The 15,198-nt window shown below is 38.1% G+C and overlaps 1 protein-coding gene across 1 annotated transcript in view; it reads left to right on the plus strand.

Moving 5' to 3' along the window:
* Positions 1-12,403, plus strand: part of DPH6 (diphthamine biosynthesis 6) — a 154,708-nt gene extending 142,305 nt beyond the window's left edge. Inside the window, exons 7-9 of the mRNA XM_037056122.1 lie at positions 5,046-5,140; positions 11,425-11,512; positions 12,282-12,403. Coding sequence (XP_036912017.1) covers positions 5,046-5,140; positions 11,425-11,512; positions 12,282-12,335 — 237 coding nt within the window. The 3' untranslated portion in view covers positions 12,336-12,403. The remainder of the gene's footprint in view (positions 1-5,045; positions 5,141-11,424; positions 11,513-12,281) is intronic.
* The last annotated feature ends 2,795 nt before the right edge of the window (positions 12,404-15,198 follow it).

The following is a 15,198-nucleotide window of genomic DNA, read 5'->3' on the forward strand; positions in this document are numbered from 1 at the left end:
AGAACATCTCTGACAGAGTATTTTGAATTCTGAACATAACTGCGTTGGAAGGGTATATGAAATTTTATAGTTGAGATGTCCAGTAGCTATTACTAAATGTACTCTTAAGTAAAAAAGATGTGCCATAGAATTTCAAAAAAAAAAACACATGTTGTTGAGAGAATGCTTAATACTTTTGAGATACATTGACAGCCATACAGGACTTAAAAGGTGGATAGAGTTGCTAACTGGCCAGATTGTTTGTGATATATTTTGAGAACTGGTTAAAGAAGCTGAAAAAGGAAATTGAAGCTAAATGGTAAAAGATTTTCACTGTTGGAGAGGTGATTTAATTATCTAAACAATGAAGTAAAAGCAGAAGGCTGTAGAGGAAGGGAGTGAAGTTCTGAAAGGGGTGCTTATGGAATCCGACCTGCAGAGGTGTCCACTGATTGGTGCCAGGAAGGGAAGGCGTGGAGGTCTCCACAGTCAGCGGCTGTTCCAGTACACCCTACACGTCCCTTACGCTTTCCTGAGTGTGTTGTCGATGACCTCTTAATTGCCAGTGTCGTGTGGTACTAATTGAATTGAGTGATAAGTACTGGTAAGGATTTCTTGTGTTCTCAGTTCTATGGTAATTGTTATAAGGAGTACAAAATAAGCCAAAGATTTGGGATTTTTCATGGAATGTAGAGTCTAGCAGATGGGGGGAACATGCAAGATGGCCGCCAGACCTGGAGCAGCTACAAATGGTGTCCTGGAAAGGGTGTCACTTAAACTGATTTGAAGGATTGGGTGAAATTCACCTGCATGATGGCAACAAAGTGAATCAGTTCAAATGAAGATACCTCAGCAAGAGGACATGCAGGGACAAAGAGAAACTTGGTTTAAAAGAAACGAAGAGCTGGTGTTGGTAGATTAGTACGAAACAGGTAAAGTGGGGATTTAGGACCCAGTCCTAATGGGCCTTTAGAGATGGGCCAGGCGATCTGGGGTAGGAAATAAAAAGATATAGAAGGCTTAACAGCAGGGATTTATATTATTAAAACATAGCTCAGGAAATTTAGTCTGGCTGCGGTATTCATGGATTTGGGAGGAAAAACTGGGAAGAAGAATGAGTGTGAAATGCTGTCACTTGAAACAGATGTGAGGGCTTGGAGTATGAAGTCACTAACAGTAGGGTAGAGAACACAACTGCAAGATTTTGATGAAAGGGTTAAAAAGAAATTATCACCAAATTGTCAGAAGCTGGGAAAGAGAACCAAAGATTGGTCTATGCATAACGACTCTGAGATTAGAAGTGCATATATTTGTAGAGAGAACAGATAAGCTTGGTTTTAAACATACTGAGTTTTAAATGATAACATGAACCAAAGGCATATGTTTTTAAACTATGAGATTGGAGCACATTTAAGAGACTTAAGGTTTGTTATCTGTGCTCATTCTGTAGAGTCAGGACATGACTTTAAATTCTGCTTTTGTCTAGTTCTAAACTACAAAACCTTTGCAGATCAACCTAGTTCTCCTCTCGGAAAAAGGGAAGAATAAAATTAGTGGCTAGTTTCTTATTTACTGTGGCCTGGATAGCACGTTAGGCTTTCCTACCAAGTAGGTCCTGCATCATCCCCGTTTTACAGATCAGCAGTCCGAGGCTCAGGTCGTTTGTGTGGCCTGAGACCGCACAGCTAGAAAGTGGCGGAGCCCGGACTTGAACCAACGACTCTCTCCAGGACCGCTGCTCGTAACCGTTTATGCAGTGCTGCTTTCACTGTGCCTCACCATGATGTGTGCTTTCCTCTTTTCACGGTTAAGCTGTGTGTTTAGGAAGTGCTTACTAAGTGCCATATTCTGTGCTGAATGCTTTTTTATGTATGATTTTGCTTAATCATCTTGCAAAATGAGAAGTTGCTATAATTAATGTTCATATTTTATAGATGAGGAATCACTCAGAGGGGACTGTAAGTTACTTTCCCCAAGTCACGTCACTGGGAAGTAGCAGAACTGCAATTCAAAATCTATCTGATTTCAGAGCCTGTATGATATTTTATTACTAAAAGTCACTTTGAGGATCATTTTGTCCACTTCAAGGCATAAAGCAAACAGTCTTTAAGTAGCAGTGACGGCTTTGGGATTAGCAGCAGCAGAACAGCACAAAGATGGCGCTTGAAGCCACAGCGGGCATGGACTGTCCAAAGGAGCAAATCGAGAGAGGAATGTCTGATACAGACAGTTATGAGGGATGTTTATAATTTAGGAACAGTATGAGCGAAAGGAGTCTGAGAAGCGTAACAGTAGTTTAGAAAATTTAGCATCACGGAAGCCTGAGGAATTAATTGTGAAGATTCGAGACATCAGTGGTATCACATGCCATGTAAAGTTTGGAAAGGATCAGGGCAGGGTCCCTCCCAGCAAACTACTGCTTGTGCTGAGCAACTGGCAGACTGAACCACCATGCATCCAGCTGGGACTCTTCCTCTTTTCTCTTTTTTTAAGCTTTTCTCACTTCTCTATTCAAGAACTCATTATTTCAACCTCCAAAAACCTCTCTCAGAATATCTGCCCTCTCCCTCCATCCTCACGGCTACCTCCCCAGTTCGGGAAATCTTCACCTCCTGCCTAGACTTCTCCAGCAACTTCTCAGTTCTTGCTGCTTCTTGACTTCCTCCCCCACCAGTCCATTCTCCACTGTGCACACAGAGTACTTCTAAAAGACAAATGAAATCAGGTTTTCTTCTTAAAACCTGTCCATGGGTTCTCATTGACCTTAGGATAGTGACTTAGTATGGCTTATGAAGCCCCATAAGATGTTTTCTTTCTAGTTTTCGGCCTCATCTCACTGTCACTGCCCTAGTGATGCTCCACCTGTGCCAAACTTGGTTCAGTTTCTAGTCGCCATCAAGGGCTCTGGGACTTAACATTTGCTGTTTCTTCTGGAACAGTTTTTCCTTTTCTCCCATCTTCTCTCTTTCCCTCTGACCCTCCCTCAGTCCCTCTAGCCATTCCTGTTCCTCATCCTCCAGGTTTCAGCTTAAGTTTTTACTCACTTTGAGAAGTCTTTTGAGTTCCTTCTAGTTAGTTCTCCTGCTTTACATTCCACAGCATCTCCTGCAGCCATCAAAGCTATCACTACCTTTTTTGTAACTGCTAGTTTAACTTTCTATCTCCAGATAGTAGGCTGTGTTATGCGTAATTTTTGGTTGCTCCCATTGCTAACCCCAGCACTTAAAACAATGCCAACCCTACAGTAGATAGTCAGTAAACACCTCTTGAGTAAGTGCTGTGAGTGAATAGATACAGTATGTAATTGAGATGGATTTTATGAACCTCATTGTTTTCTCTAGGTGTGGGGGGAAAGGGTGAGGGTGAAGTGTGACTTCATTTGCCTTCTTTTTCAATGTTAAGATGACTAATGGATAAATAAGGCTGGTTTAAAAAGAAAAATCTTGATTTAATTACAAAGTCTTACAGTTATGATTATTACCATCTTTTAAAGGGATAAACAATTAAACAAGGAAATCACAATGCCCCTAACCTCATCAGTAGCATTCAAATTGGGTTATTATGAATGGAATGTTTATCTATATAAGTGTGTCAGAAAAAAATAGCACCACATAAGTAATTTTCTTTTCATTTACTAGGGATTTACTTTTTTCATGCTCAAACTCTCAGGCATTCTTATAAGCCATGAAATGACCCAAGTTATTCACATCTGTTCAAAATGTTTTTAAAAAGCTTATCTTAACAGTATTTACATGAGAAACTAACGTTCCTGTTATTTGCTCCCATAAGAACCACTGCCATGATTCTGCCTTGCTGATTTCTCTGCTTCATAGCCCAACACAGTGAAAATTTATTCACTTTGCTCCTCTGATTGGGTTTAGGAAAGTTTTCCTTCCCTCCCTTCTTTTCCCCCATGGCTTTTCAGTGTCATTCACATTACTGCTGAGCCTTGGAGGGAACAGCAGAACTCTCATAGATCCATGCTTTAAATCCCTAAAGGCACATAGTCAGTAGTTGACAGGTAATGGATTCAGATAACCGAATCCGTAAGTGTGTAAGTATGCAGGTAAAACTGAAGACCTGGGCCACCGTCCCAGCACTGGCAGCAGCAGAGAACATCAGCGGAGTCACTCTTCCTGTGAGGGACCTGGACTTTGGGCCAGGAGAGGCTGTAAGCAGAGAAAGGTATGAAATTCAGAATGGAGGCGATGGAATCATAGTGGTAAAGCCACTATGTGGTAGAGCAGGGAGAGTCTGACGCAGCTGTTGAGTGCTCCCAAGTACTAATTCCAGCCAGGTGTCAGCCAACTCAGAGACTAGTTTACCATCAGTATCAGGATCATAATATAGCTCATATTTAGTATAAATCACAACGTTTTTGTTTCTTTGCTTGCTTGTTTGTGTTTTTCACTTCTGGTTTAATAAGATGACATTATAAGCTCCAACTTTTTTTGGAGTCAGGTCTTTCTAAAGCTGCGTGCAAGAACTTCACTAGCTCTCAGTACCTTTGTAATTCTACTATTAACAATAACCTTAAGCATAGTAACCGTGTTTGTGGCTTTTCTTGTTCACAGGTCTAGGAAAAGACCTTAGGTTGCTTTCTCTCTGTCTCTGAAAAATGCTCTAAACCCAACATATTTTTTCCCTTCCACATGTAGGTCAAAGGGCAGGAGGAGAGCACAGCTTGGCTGCGCATATTCTCATTTGACCTACATAATGACCTAGCACCTGTCCTTCTCCGCCTCCCTTTAAATCTGAAGCTAGTATATTCCTAAAATTTATAGGATTCTTTAAGTTTTTCATTTACACATAAAAATGTTGGTTGCTCACATTTTCTGTAAGGATTTGGAGTTATTAAAAATCCTAAGCTTTATGATAACATTTTTCACATAGTTTTAAATGCATTTTTAAAGCAGAAATAGAAATTATTTTCCTATAGCTTGCAAATCTATTTTGAAAGTAAAGTTTCTTACATGAACATTTTTCAGACAAAATAGTATGTTAATTGAGCATCATTGCTCTCTGATTTGCAGTTTACTGCTTCTTTTTCTTATTTTTATTTTCAGCTTTCCAAGAAATATGGAGTCCATGTTTGTGGTGAAGGTGGAGAGTATGAAACATTCACTTTGGATTGCCCTCTCTTTAAGAAAAAAATAATTGTGTAAGATATCATTTCAACCTTTCTTTCATTAAATGTAAGTGTTGGAAGCAACTTAACATTAAGCTTGAGGCAACTTCTGTGGGGAGAAATAGAACATGTCCTCTAAGTTCACAAACACTCAATTTGTTGAATACCAGGGAAGTCGCTGGTGTATCTAAATCAATACCTGACAAGATGAGCCCTTCATAGACGGCTATAAACTTTTTAGACATCGCACTTTCGTTTACTTGCTGATTACGGCCTGCAGTAAAACTGGTACCTACACACTGACACTTTTATCCTCTCATGAAGTGTGAATTGCCTGTATTATTTACCTTTCATTACAGCCACAGTTGATAAATGGCCACACCGGTCCCACTGACTTCCTCCTCTTTCTCCTTTTCCTTGGCTTTAACAGCATGGAGTGGTAACAGTAAACATTTCTGTTCAATTATTCGGGGTTGTTTTTGGAAATAAACTTTGTTTTTAGGTGAATTCAGTTTATGGTGAGCAGTGTGATTTCTTTGCCATAAATTGTTAAAATTACTGTAACGCAAAACGAACTTTCTCCGGTCTGTTGCGCTATCTGTACTGTAATTTGTGTCGCTCCTCTCATGGGCTGAGAGGGCACTTTGTCCGCTTTCCCTAAGCTCTTCTGCTGCGTGGAGGAGACTGTTAGGATTAGGCTTGATTCCAGAAATCCATCTAATCAGAGATTGGAATTCTGCATTGAATGGACAACTTCAGTATTTTCAACACTAAGAGGTGACTTCTTTGTACATAATGATAATGAGGGAAGGGTAGATCTAAGAATATTATGATGACTTTAGGTGAGTTTTCTAAAAAATATATTTATCTTGTGAAACATGGCTAAGACATTTTTATTACCATAAGCAATATTCACCCACTTTTGCTTCTTTCATTTTTTCCTAGCTTTTTTCTGTTAATAATCATCAACATAATAATACTTTACTTGACAAATATTTATCAAGTACCTGTTAGGTCCAAGGCTTTCTTCTGGGCGCCACTGGTGTTCAGACAGTTCCTACCGCCCAAGGGTGGAAGGAAGACACGTGTACATGTTATGATACAAGATGGTGAAGGGTAGGAGTCATATGAATAAGTCATCAATGGAACATATTTCTCAGGCTATGATGATCACAAAACAATTCGTGAATGAACTGTGCACAGGTGTTATTACTCTGAAATAATACTCTGGATGTTCAAGAAAAGCATTTGCACAGTAGGATGAAATTACAATCTAATTCCAAACTTGCAATATATTTACTTACTGATATGGGATTTATTATTGCAGCTTAGAAAATGATGGAAAAATGCCAAAGAATAATGCTTTTTCTTATTTACTTGGCAAGGGGAGGTCCTAGAGCACCCAGAAGACTTTGTGGTTCACCTAGAATTGTAAGACGCGCTTCTTTACACCACGTTACCAGAAGGTCTATTTATCATAGTACTTGAGACCCGGGAAATGCATATTGCCCACCTCCTTTTCTAGACAAGAAGAACTAAGCCTGACTGACACAATGGCGTGAGGGGAATTAGTCGTGCTAGTAAAGACAGGTGTCAGGTGACGCGTATTAGAACCCTCTAGTGCCAGAATGAGCTGTTCGGTTCACCTGAATGTTCAGTTACTGAGGCAGCTTATGTGGGTGGGGCTGTGCAGTATGCCACGCTGCTCAGCTCTTCCTGCGAGAATGGTCAGGCAGACCAACAGTACGTGGGGGCACGTGCAGCATACCGCTGTAGGCCCGGGGAACACCAGAACAAGCTCTGTCTTTTCACTCTTACTCGTTTGTCAGTCAGTCAGTGATTTGATTCTAATGCCTAAGCGTCGTCTTTGCTTTTTCCTTTAAACGCTCTGCCTCACCTCAGCTTCATTACTGTCTTACTTGATTCCTGTTCCCTAGATTTCCTTCTCGTTTCTCTCCACTTTGAGAAATCCTGCCGTTTTTAAAGGCTGCTGTTGCCTCAGCACTTGCTCTCGTACCTGAACTCTCACAGCACACAGTTGGCGCTAACACGTGTTTGTTAAGTATCGCTGAATTAGCTTGATGTTTATTGTTATTTATTTTTATATATCCTATTTCACTTTTATGGATTCCTGTTTTAGGCTATAACTAGAGGGTTGGGTTGGCACATATACTACTTTAAAAAGAAAAAGGATGCCACCTACTTACTATATACAAAACCTTTGCTCCTCTTTGAAATAGAAGATGTCCTTATCATACCTACCGATGTGTGGTGAAGTGACTGAATATGCATTGCGCATTCTAAAACAGAATGTAAATCGGGTATTTTATTTAGAGATACTTTTCCATCTGATACAACTAAAAGACTTAAGTTTAGTCCCTATGACTGTTAGTTAACAATTGTCCATTAATGATACTGGATCCTGTAACTCAGGATTCACTGTTGGGACAAATTTAACAAATTTTCCTGTTATATTTGATGTAATGTAGATTTGATGTAATGTAGTTAGCATGCAACTAGTTGATAATCAGGAATTCCATTTCAAGGGTCTTGGTTCAATTTTTATAAAAAGGGGAAGATCACCTATAAAAAATGTTCACATGCAAAAATGATTTAACTATACTCAGGGATTTTTTTAAACACAAATCGACTCTTTTATTATAATTAAGAAATTTAGAGAAATCAGTGTGGTTCTATCAGTTTATTATGAGATACTTTTTGCCCCAAATTCCAATTAATGTTTTTATAATTTTGTAGGAAAGATTATTATAGCAGTCTATGGAAGTATTTTTTTTGAAATTTGAACTAGAACATTTATAAATTCACTTTTCGTATCAATTAGTATGTGATTTGTAGATACAAAAAATTTGTAGATCCTATAGATACAAATTTTTAGATCAGAAAAATGAAGTTTTTTCTGAAGATCCTTGCTGCAAAGAATTATGGCCTGGCCTGCAAGAGAAGTGAACAACTGTAGGTCCTCCAATGAATAACCTTTTTTATTCCTCCATACTTTAAATATGTATGTAACATCTCAGAACTAAAATTCTAATGTTGAATTAAATAAAAATTATCATTCTCTTCTCTTTGTTAATAACACAAGGATTTAATGTCAGTATTCGATACAACAACATGTTTCCACTTGAGTTGTCAGTGTTACTATACTGCTGCTACAGAGTTGCTACAGGTGGGTGGATGGATGGGAGGATGGATGGAATAATGGGGAGGGAGAGAGGAAGGAAGGACAAAATTCTATTTTAAAACACCATGTGCTCATTTTCCTATTCCTGTTCCTATTTTCTACCCATTTAGTACATAACTCAGCACAGAGCATAGTAATGTGGCATTAACAGTAAGAATGCATGGAGCACTTCCCTTCTCACATCTATTCTTTATCACCTGGGGATTTATTTAAATTTACACGCAGTTGTATCTAAGTTTTCAGACCTATAAAGTTTACTTTTATTATGATGCTAGAGATGCTATATGGTGTTATGGTATATATGTGTGGATTTTTCATATGAATATTATACATACAGTATGCATGTAGGAAAAAGTATGTATTTATGGGAAGATAAGTAATTGAAAAACCAGTGTGGGTTTGTGATAGTTTCAGTAGATAGTATGTACTCATACTCAACAAACTTAACTATACATTTATTTGCTTATTTAATGAATGTCTAATAAGTACCAGGCAATGTACTCTGTACTGGGCCAGTGGAAGAGATGGGGTGGGGGACAGACAAACAAAAATTAGCAACACTTGGCCTCTCTCTAAGAAGGAAGACATGTAAACAAAGACGTAATTATATATATAGTGGAGGTGTTGTGGAAGGCTATAAATACATTACCAAGGCACATCGAGGAGCAAAGTGGCCCTGTCTGAGGATACCAGGGACGCCTTCACAGCAGTGGCATTGGAGATGTCTGTGAGGATGTGAGTCCACAGGGCATACTTGTGTGCAGTTGCTCTTTTAGAGGAGAGGGAGGAATCAAGACCATGGCTGAGTCCCAAGAGATAGTATCGGTTTGTTTGTTTGTTTGTTTGTTTTGAAGTGAGGAATAGAGCCTGACCGTACACTTTGGGGGCATGGCATCAGAGAAGAGAGGCAGAGACCTGACTCAGCTTCCCTTTTGAAATTTTAGCTAGTGGTGGGCCATTATAACACATTAGTGAGAGCAAACACAGGCCAGCTCTGGGCTACGGAGAAGCCTCGGTTGTAGAAGAGGGAGTGAGTACACTCGTTACTTGTACTGATAGGGAAAGACGGGGAGGGTGGCCAACTGGAAAACATTTTTGTTGTGGCATAATTGGTATTAACTTTCTGGGTTACTCTGAGGATATCCCAGCAGATTCTGCTCTTACGTTTCTGGGAAATACATGAAATAGACAGAAACCAGAGATCCTTGAAAGTCGAATTTCAGATGACAGTTTATGAGAGAGAAAAGAGCAATAATGGCATTATTCTGTTTGAAGCTACAAAAATGAAAACTAAGAAGTTCATTTAAGAGCTAGACTCTCCCAGTTGACTCTGGCTTCGTATAGTAAGTGAACTGATATTGGTCAATTAGAGATCATGGATTTAATAGTATCCATAAAAATTGAATTCCTCTTTCTTTAGTGCTCAGAATGTTGTATATTTTCTGTGAATAAAAGTCTTGATTTAGAATTGATCAAAGTCTTGATCAATTAAGTGAGCTATTTGTTGTCAACCTTCTGTTTCTAGTGGGGATAGGGAAGGCCTGAAACCCTTTCTACCGATACAGCATTGGTTGAATTAATTGCAGTTTGGGGGCACTCCATTATCAAGGATGTCAAAACCAAGCTGCGTAGATTAGGCATAATTAAGGCTCGGGGTCAGTTTCCAAGGCTAAGATCAGGAGCAGAGAGATCGGAACTTAATGTAAGAGTGAGATCGTACACAGGCATTATAATCTGAACCTGATTGATGAGCCAGGGTGGGACCAGGACAGGCAGCTGTGGGGTAAATGGAGAAACAGCAAGACTGGGGCTAAGAGACCAAGAGGGGTCCAGCCAGGAGAGCTGGTGGCAGAAGGCAAGGGGGCGTCTCTCTATTTTCCTTCCTCCCTCCTGCGCATCGTACCTGGAGGCAACCTTGGTTGATGTGGCCTGTGAAGGCGGGTTCTATCTGTGGTCGTATCCTGACTCTTGAATGATTCTATATCAATTATATAATCAGTTATCTTCCTTCTAATTTCACAGAAGCCTTTTTTATTTTATTTTCCTAAGCACTAGCAAGATGCGTATTTGATACTAACGGTTTATGATGGTAGTTGACTTTTTTGCTATCATAAAATATTTTCTTTTTATTTCTAGTCTGTTAGGGGGAAAGTAAACAGGTTTTGCCCATGAAAAGTTAGTGTTTTGGAGTCAAATATTTGGAGTTTTCTTCCATTGCCACTAAATAACTGCATTTCATAAGGTGATTCAAAAAATGTCTTATGTGAGGCAAAAAAATCAAATAAAGTAATCATTTGTTTTACTGTCCTACAATGGGTAGAAAGCCAACTATGTGTTAATATAAACAATGGAGCTAGTTCCCAAGACATTTAAGAAATATGAGGAATTTCTATTTTTAAATTTCAGTTAAAATGCAAAACACTATTGCTTTCTTAATAAATAACAATAAAAAATAATTAGTTATTAGACATTCACACATAATCTTAGTTATTCATATGTGCTTTACAGGGAATCTTTGATAAAAGTTAGGTTAATTTGCATGTATCCATATGGTGCCAGCAAGCAGTTCATACCATTTTACCTGAATGTGGTAATTACTGTGTCAGGCAATCAGTTTTAATAGCAATGATATTGCAGTGTGAAGAGTTCACCTAGAGCTTAAAACCATCACCAGTGCTGCTTTTGTAAAGGATAATTGAGATTTTGTGTGAAACACTCAATGAATTACCTCTTGAAAATGAAAAGAAAAATGAAGATAAAGCACTATTGTTAAATAGTTGGCCCATACCAAGTGAATTTTTTAAAATGAAATTGAATAGGAGTTTAAAGCCTCAAAATTGTTCAGAGCTTTGAGTGAACCTGAAAGTTGAGCTGTGTGTCCTCATAAAGATGAAAAGTTTTTTTACTTTTTTTTGAAAGTTTAGTATCCTTGATCCTTTTCCCAATTAAATATCAGATTATTAAAAATCGGTGTTAATTAGTAAATGTTGTATACTAGTGGAAATAAATACAAAATGAAAAAATAAGGATTTTTTTGTCTTCTCCAGTCATAGTGGTAGTGATTTGATGCGGTTTATTTAGTAAATAAATGCATTATGAAATTTTTCTGTTTCAGAGACTCATCAGAAGTAGTCATACATTCAGCTGATGCATTTGCACCTGTGGCTTACCTACGCTTTTTAGAATTGCACTTGGAGGACAAGGTGAGTAAACCTAAGATTCACAGTGATTTCAAGAGAGAATCGGTGAAATTGGTTTTGTATATATAATACTACTGAGTTGGCCCAAAAGTTCATTTGGTTTTTTCCGTAAGATGGCTCTAGTAGCACTTAGTTGTCTTCAACTTCATTCAAAACAGCTTTGTTAGATTGTGTTGTGACAGCTGTCATATCAGCATGCATTAAAAAAAGATTATCAGAATTGGTGAATTTGTGTGTAGCCTTTTTAATATTGACGATGGAAGAAAATATGAAATATTTTGCCATATTATGCTTTATTATTTCAAGAAAGATAAAAGTGGAACTGAAACACACAAAAAAGGTTTGTGCAGTGTATTAAGCAGATACTGGGACACACAAAAGTACTGAAACAGGATTGAAAATAGATCATTGAATTGGGCTGAAAGAAGACTCTTGTTGACCTTTTACCAAAAAGCTGGTAACCCTCAAGAGAATCAAGTTACCACCCAAACACCCTGCAGACACTCTGAAAGGAACCCCTTCCTTCCAGGGCTTGGCTGCTCTTGCTGCCGTGTGCTCACGCGGAAAATCAAAACCACCGAATTCTTCCTTAGACACATTGGCCCTTGCATGTTCTGCTGTACATAAATAGCTCATTATCCACCTCGTTTTGGTCTCTCATTGGTCTTCACAGTCCCATTTTCCTTCCTGCAGAAAAGAATGTTACTTCTTTAATGTGAGACATTTACTGACACTGAATAAATATGGTGCATTTCCCTTTGTTTTCTTTTAGGCGCCCCCAGTGCCCGACAACTGCAGAACATCCAATTATATACATAATTCTTAAAAAGCATTTTCGAACGTTGTGTACTAAGCTGCCATTTTAATGTAAAAAATTACATAGCATTTTCTCAATTATTATGTCCAGCTTTTTCTCATTACATTTTTATCTTCAGAAAGTTATAGGACCGTTGACTAATTGGGGAAATGTGAATGCCTTGTTCATTGTATCGCCATGTTATTCAGGATTCTCTCTGACTTTGGTTACCACACCCCATTTGTGTCAGGTATATGATATGTGTCCTGCATTGTTTTGTTTTGTTTTACTTTTGCTGCATTTACAACCATCACATCTGTGACTTTCTTTTTTGCTTTTATAACACTAGTTTATTTTCCTCTCTGTCTCTTTCCTAATCTCTTCTCTTCCAATAGCATCATGGTGTAGAGCCATGTAAAAATGAGAATGAAAAGGCAATCAATTTATGTAGCGATTCAGGCTTATTCTATTGGGTGTCATCCAAGTGCTTTGTCATTTTTTTCAGTATATGCATTGTTTCAACATTATTGTACCATCAGGAAAACTATCATTAACTTGTGCTGGTTATTTTATAACTAGTTTTTATAAAAAGCAATTTTTCGCCCTGGCTGGTGTAGCTCAGTGGATTGAGCATGGGCCTGCGAACCACATGATTGCGGTTCGATTCCCAGTCAGGGCACATGCCTGGGTTGCAGGCCAGTTCCCAGTGGGGGACTCACAAGAAGCAACCATACATTGATATTTCTCTCCTTCCCTTCCCCTCTAAAGATAAATAAATAAAATCTTAAAAAAAATAAAAAATAAAAAGCAATTTTTCAGTATTACCTGTGCTGCTTTTAGGCAATTTTTTAAACATATATTTAGAGCAGCTTTGGCTTCACAGCAAAATTGAGCAGAATATATAGTGACCTTTCTGCACACACAGTCTCCTCATAATTGACACCCCCACCAGAGGGGGCACTTGTTACAACTGATGAACCTACAGTAACACGTCACGATCACCCAAAGTTCGTAGTTTACATTTTCGTTCTCTGTTTGTTGTGCATTGGACAGATGCATAATGACATGTATCCATCATTATGTATTGTACAGAATATTTTCATTTCCAAAACTACTTTCCATGCTCCACCTACTTATTGCTTAACCTCGCCCCAACTTCTGGCAACCATTGATCTTTTTCTGGTCTCCATAGTTTTGCCTTTTTCAGAATATCATATAGTTGGGATAATATAGTATGTTGGCACTTTAGGGTTGGCGTCTTTCACTTAGTAATGTGCATTTAAGGTTCCTGCATGTCTTTTCATGAGGTTTTGAGTGCTGAATAATATCCCATTGCCTGTATATACCAGTTGATCCATTTACCTACTGAAGGACATCTTAGTTTCTTCCAAGATTTTGCAGGTAAAAATAAAGCTGCTATAACACATCCAGGTGCAAATTTTTGTGTGAACCTAAGTTTTTTTGGGGTAAATACCAAGGAGCACAATTGCTGGATTATATGGTAAGAATGTTTAGTTTGACAAGAAACCACCAACTGTCTTCCAAAGTGGCTGTACTATTTCACATTATCACCGGAAATGCATGAGAATCCCTGTTGCTCTATATCCTTGCCAGCTTTTGGTGCTGTCAGCAGTTTGTTTTGCTATGTTAACAGGTATGTAGTGGTATCACATTGTTGTATTAATGGCATTTCCTTGATGACATATGATGTGGAGCATTTTTTCATGTGCTTATTTGCCAGTTCTCTATCTTCCTTGGTGAGGTGACTGTTCAGATAATTTGCCCATTTTTTAATATAACTCTGTTTTCTTACTGAGTTTTAAGAGTTCTTCATATATATCATGACATTGTTTTACCAGCATTATACAGGGTCCAGCACAAATAATGCCCCCTTTTTATTACAGAATCTTTTATTACAAAAGCACAAGCATGTACTTCTGTAGCATAACAGTATCACACTGAAGCACACCACGTGACATTTTAGGTGAAATGTTCAAATTGCTGTCCATCTCGTGGGAGACATTCACATAGCCTACCAACCACACTCAGTGGTATTACTTCTGTCAGACCCTGTATTTTGCAAACATGTTCTCTAGTCTGTGGCTTGTCTTCCCATTATCTTGGTAGTCTTCTACAGAGAAGTTTTAAATTCTAATGAAGTCCAGCTTATCAATTATTCCTTTCATAGATCATGGCTTTGGAGTTAGTTCTACAATATCACTGCCAAACCCAAGGTCATCTAAATTTTCTCCTGTGTTATCTTTTACACACTTTATAGTTTTGTGTTTGACACTTGGGTCTGTGATTTCATTTTGAGTTAATTTTTGTAAAGGGACATAAGGGTCTAGATTCTCTTTTTAAAGATGTGGATGTCTAGCAGCTCTAGCATCATTTATTGAAAAGACTATCTTTTCTCCATTATATTGTACTACTCCTTTGACTGTATTTGTGTGGACCTATTTCAGGATTCTCTATTTTGTTCCATTGGTCTTTTAGCCTGTTTTTTCACTAATACCATGATGTCTTGATTACTGTAGTTTTTCACTATGTCTTGAAGTCAGGTAATGTCAGTATTCTTACTTTGTTTCTTCTCCTTCAGTACTTTCACTTTTCCCTGTAAGCGTTAGAATTGGATTGTTTATATCCACAAAGCAACTGGCTGTGATTTTGATTGGGATTACATTAAATCTGTAGGTCAACTTGGAAAGAACTAACATTTTTAGTTTTCTTACCCATTACCATGGAATAGCTCTCCATTTATTTTAGTTCTTGTTTGATTTCTTTTGTCAGAGTTTTGCTTAAACATTTTTCTGTCTTCATTGTTATAACTTCATATGTTACATGTTTCCTCCTTTGGGACTCAGTATTTTTTTGCAGATACAAGCTCTAAAGT

The sequence above is a fragment of the Sturnira hondurensis genome, unplaced genomic scaffold (genome assembly GCF_014824575.4).
Source record: "Sturnira hondurensis isolate 20B ecotype Veracruz unplaced genomic scaffold, ASM1482457v3 Scaffold0008782, whole genome shotgun sequence".
NCBI classification, from domain to species: domain Eukaryota; kingdom Metazoa; phylum Chordata; class Mammalia; order Chiroptera; family Phyllostomidae; genus Sturnira; species Sturnira hondurensis.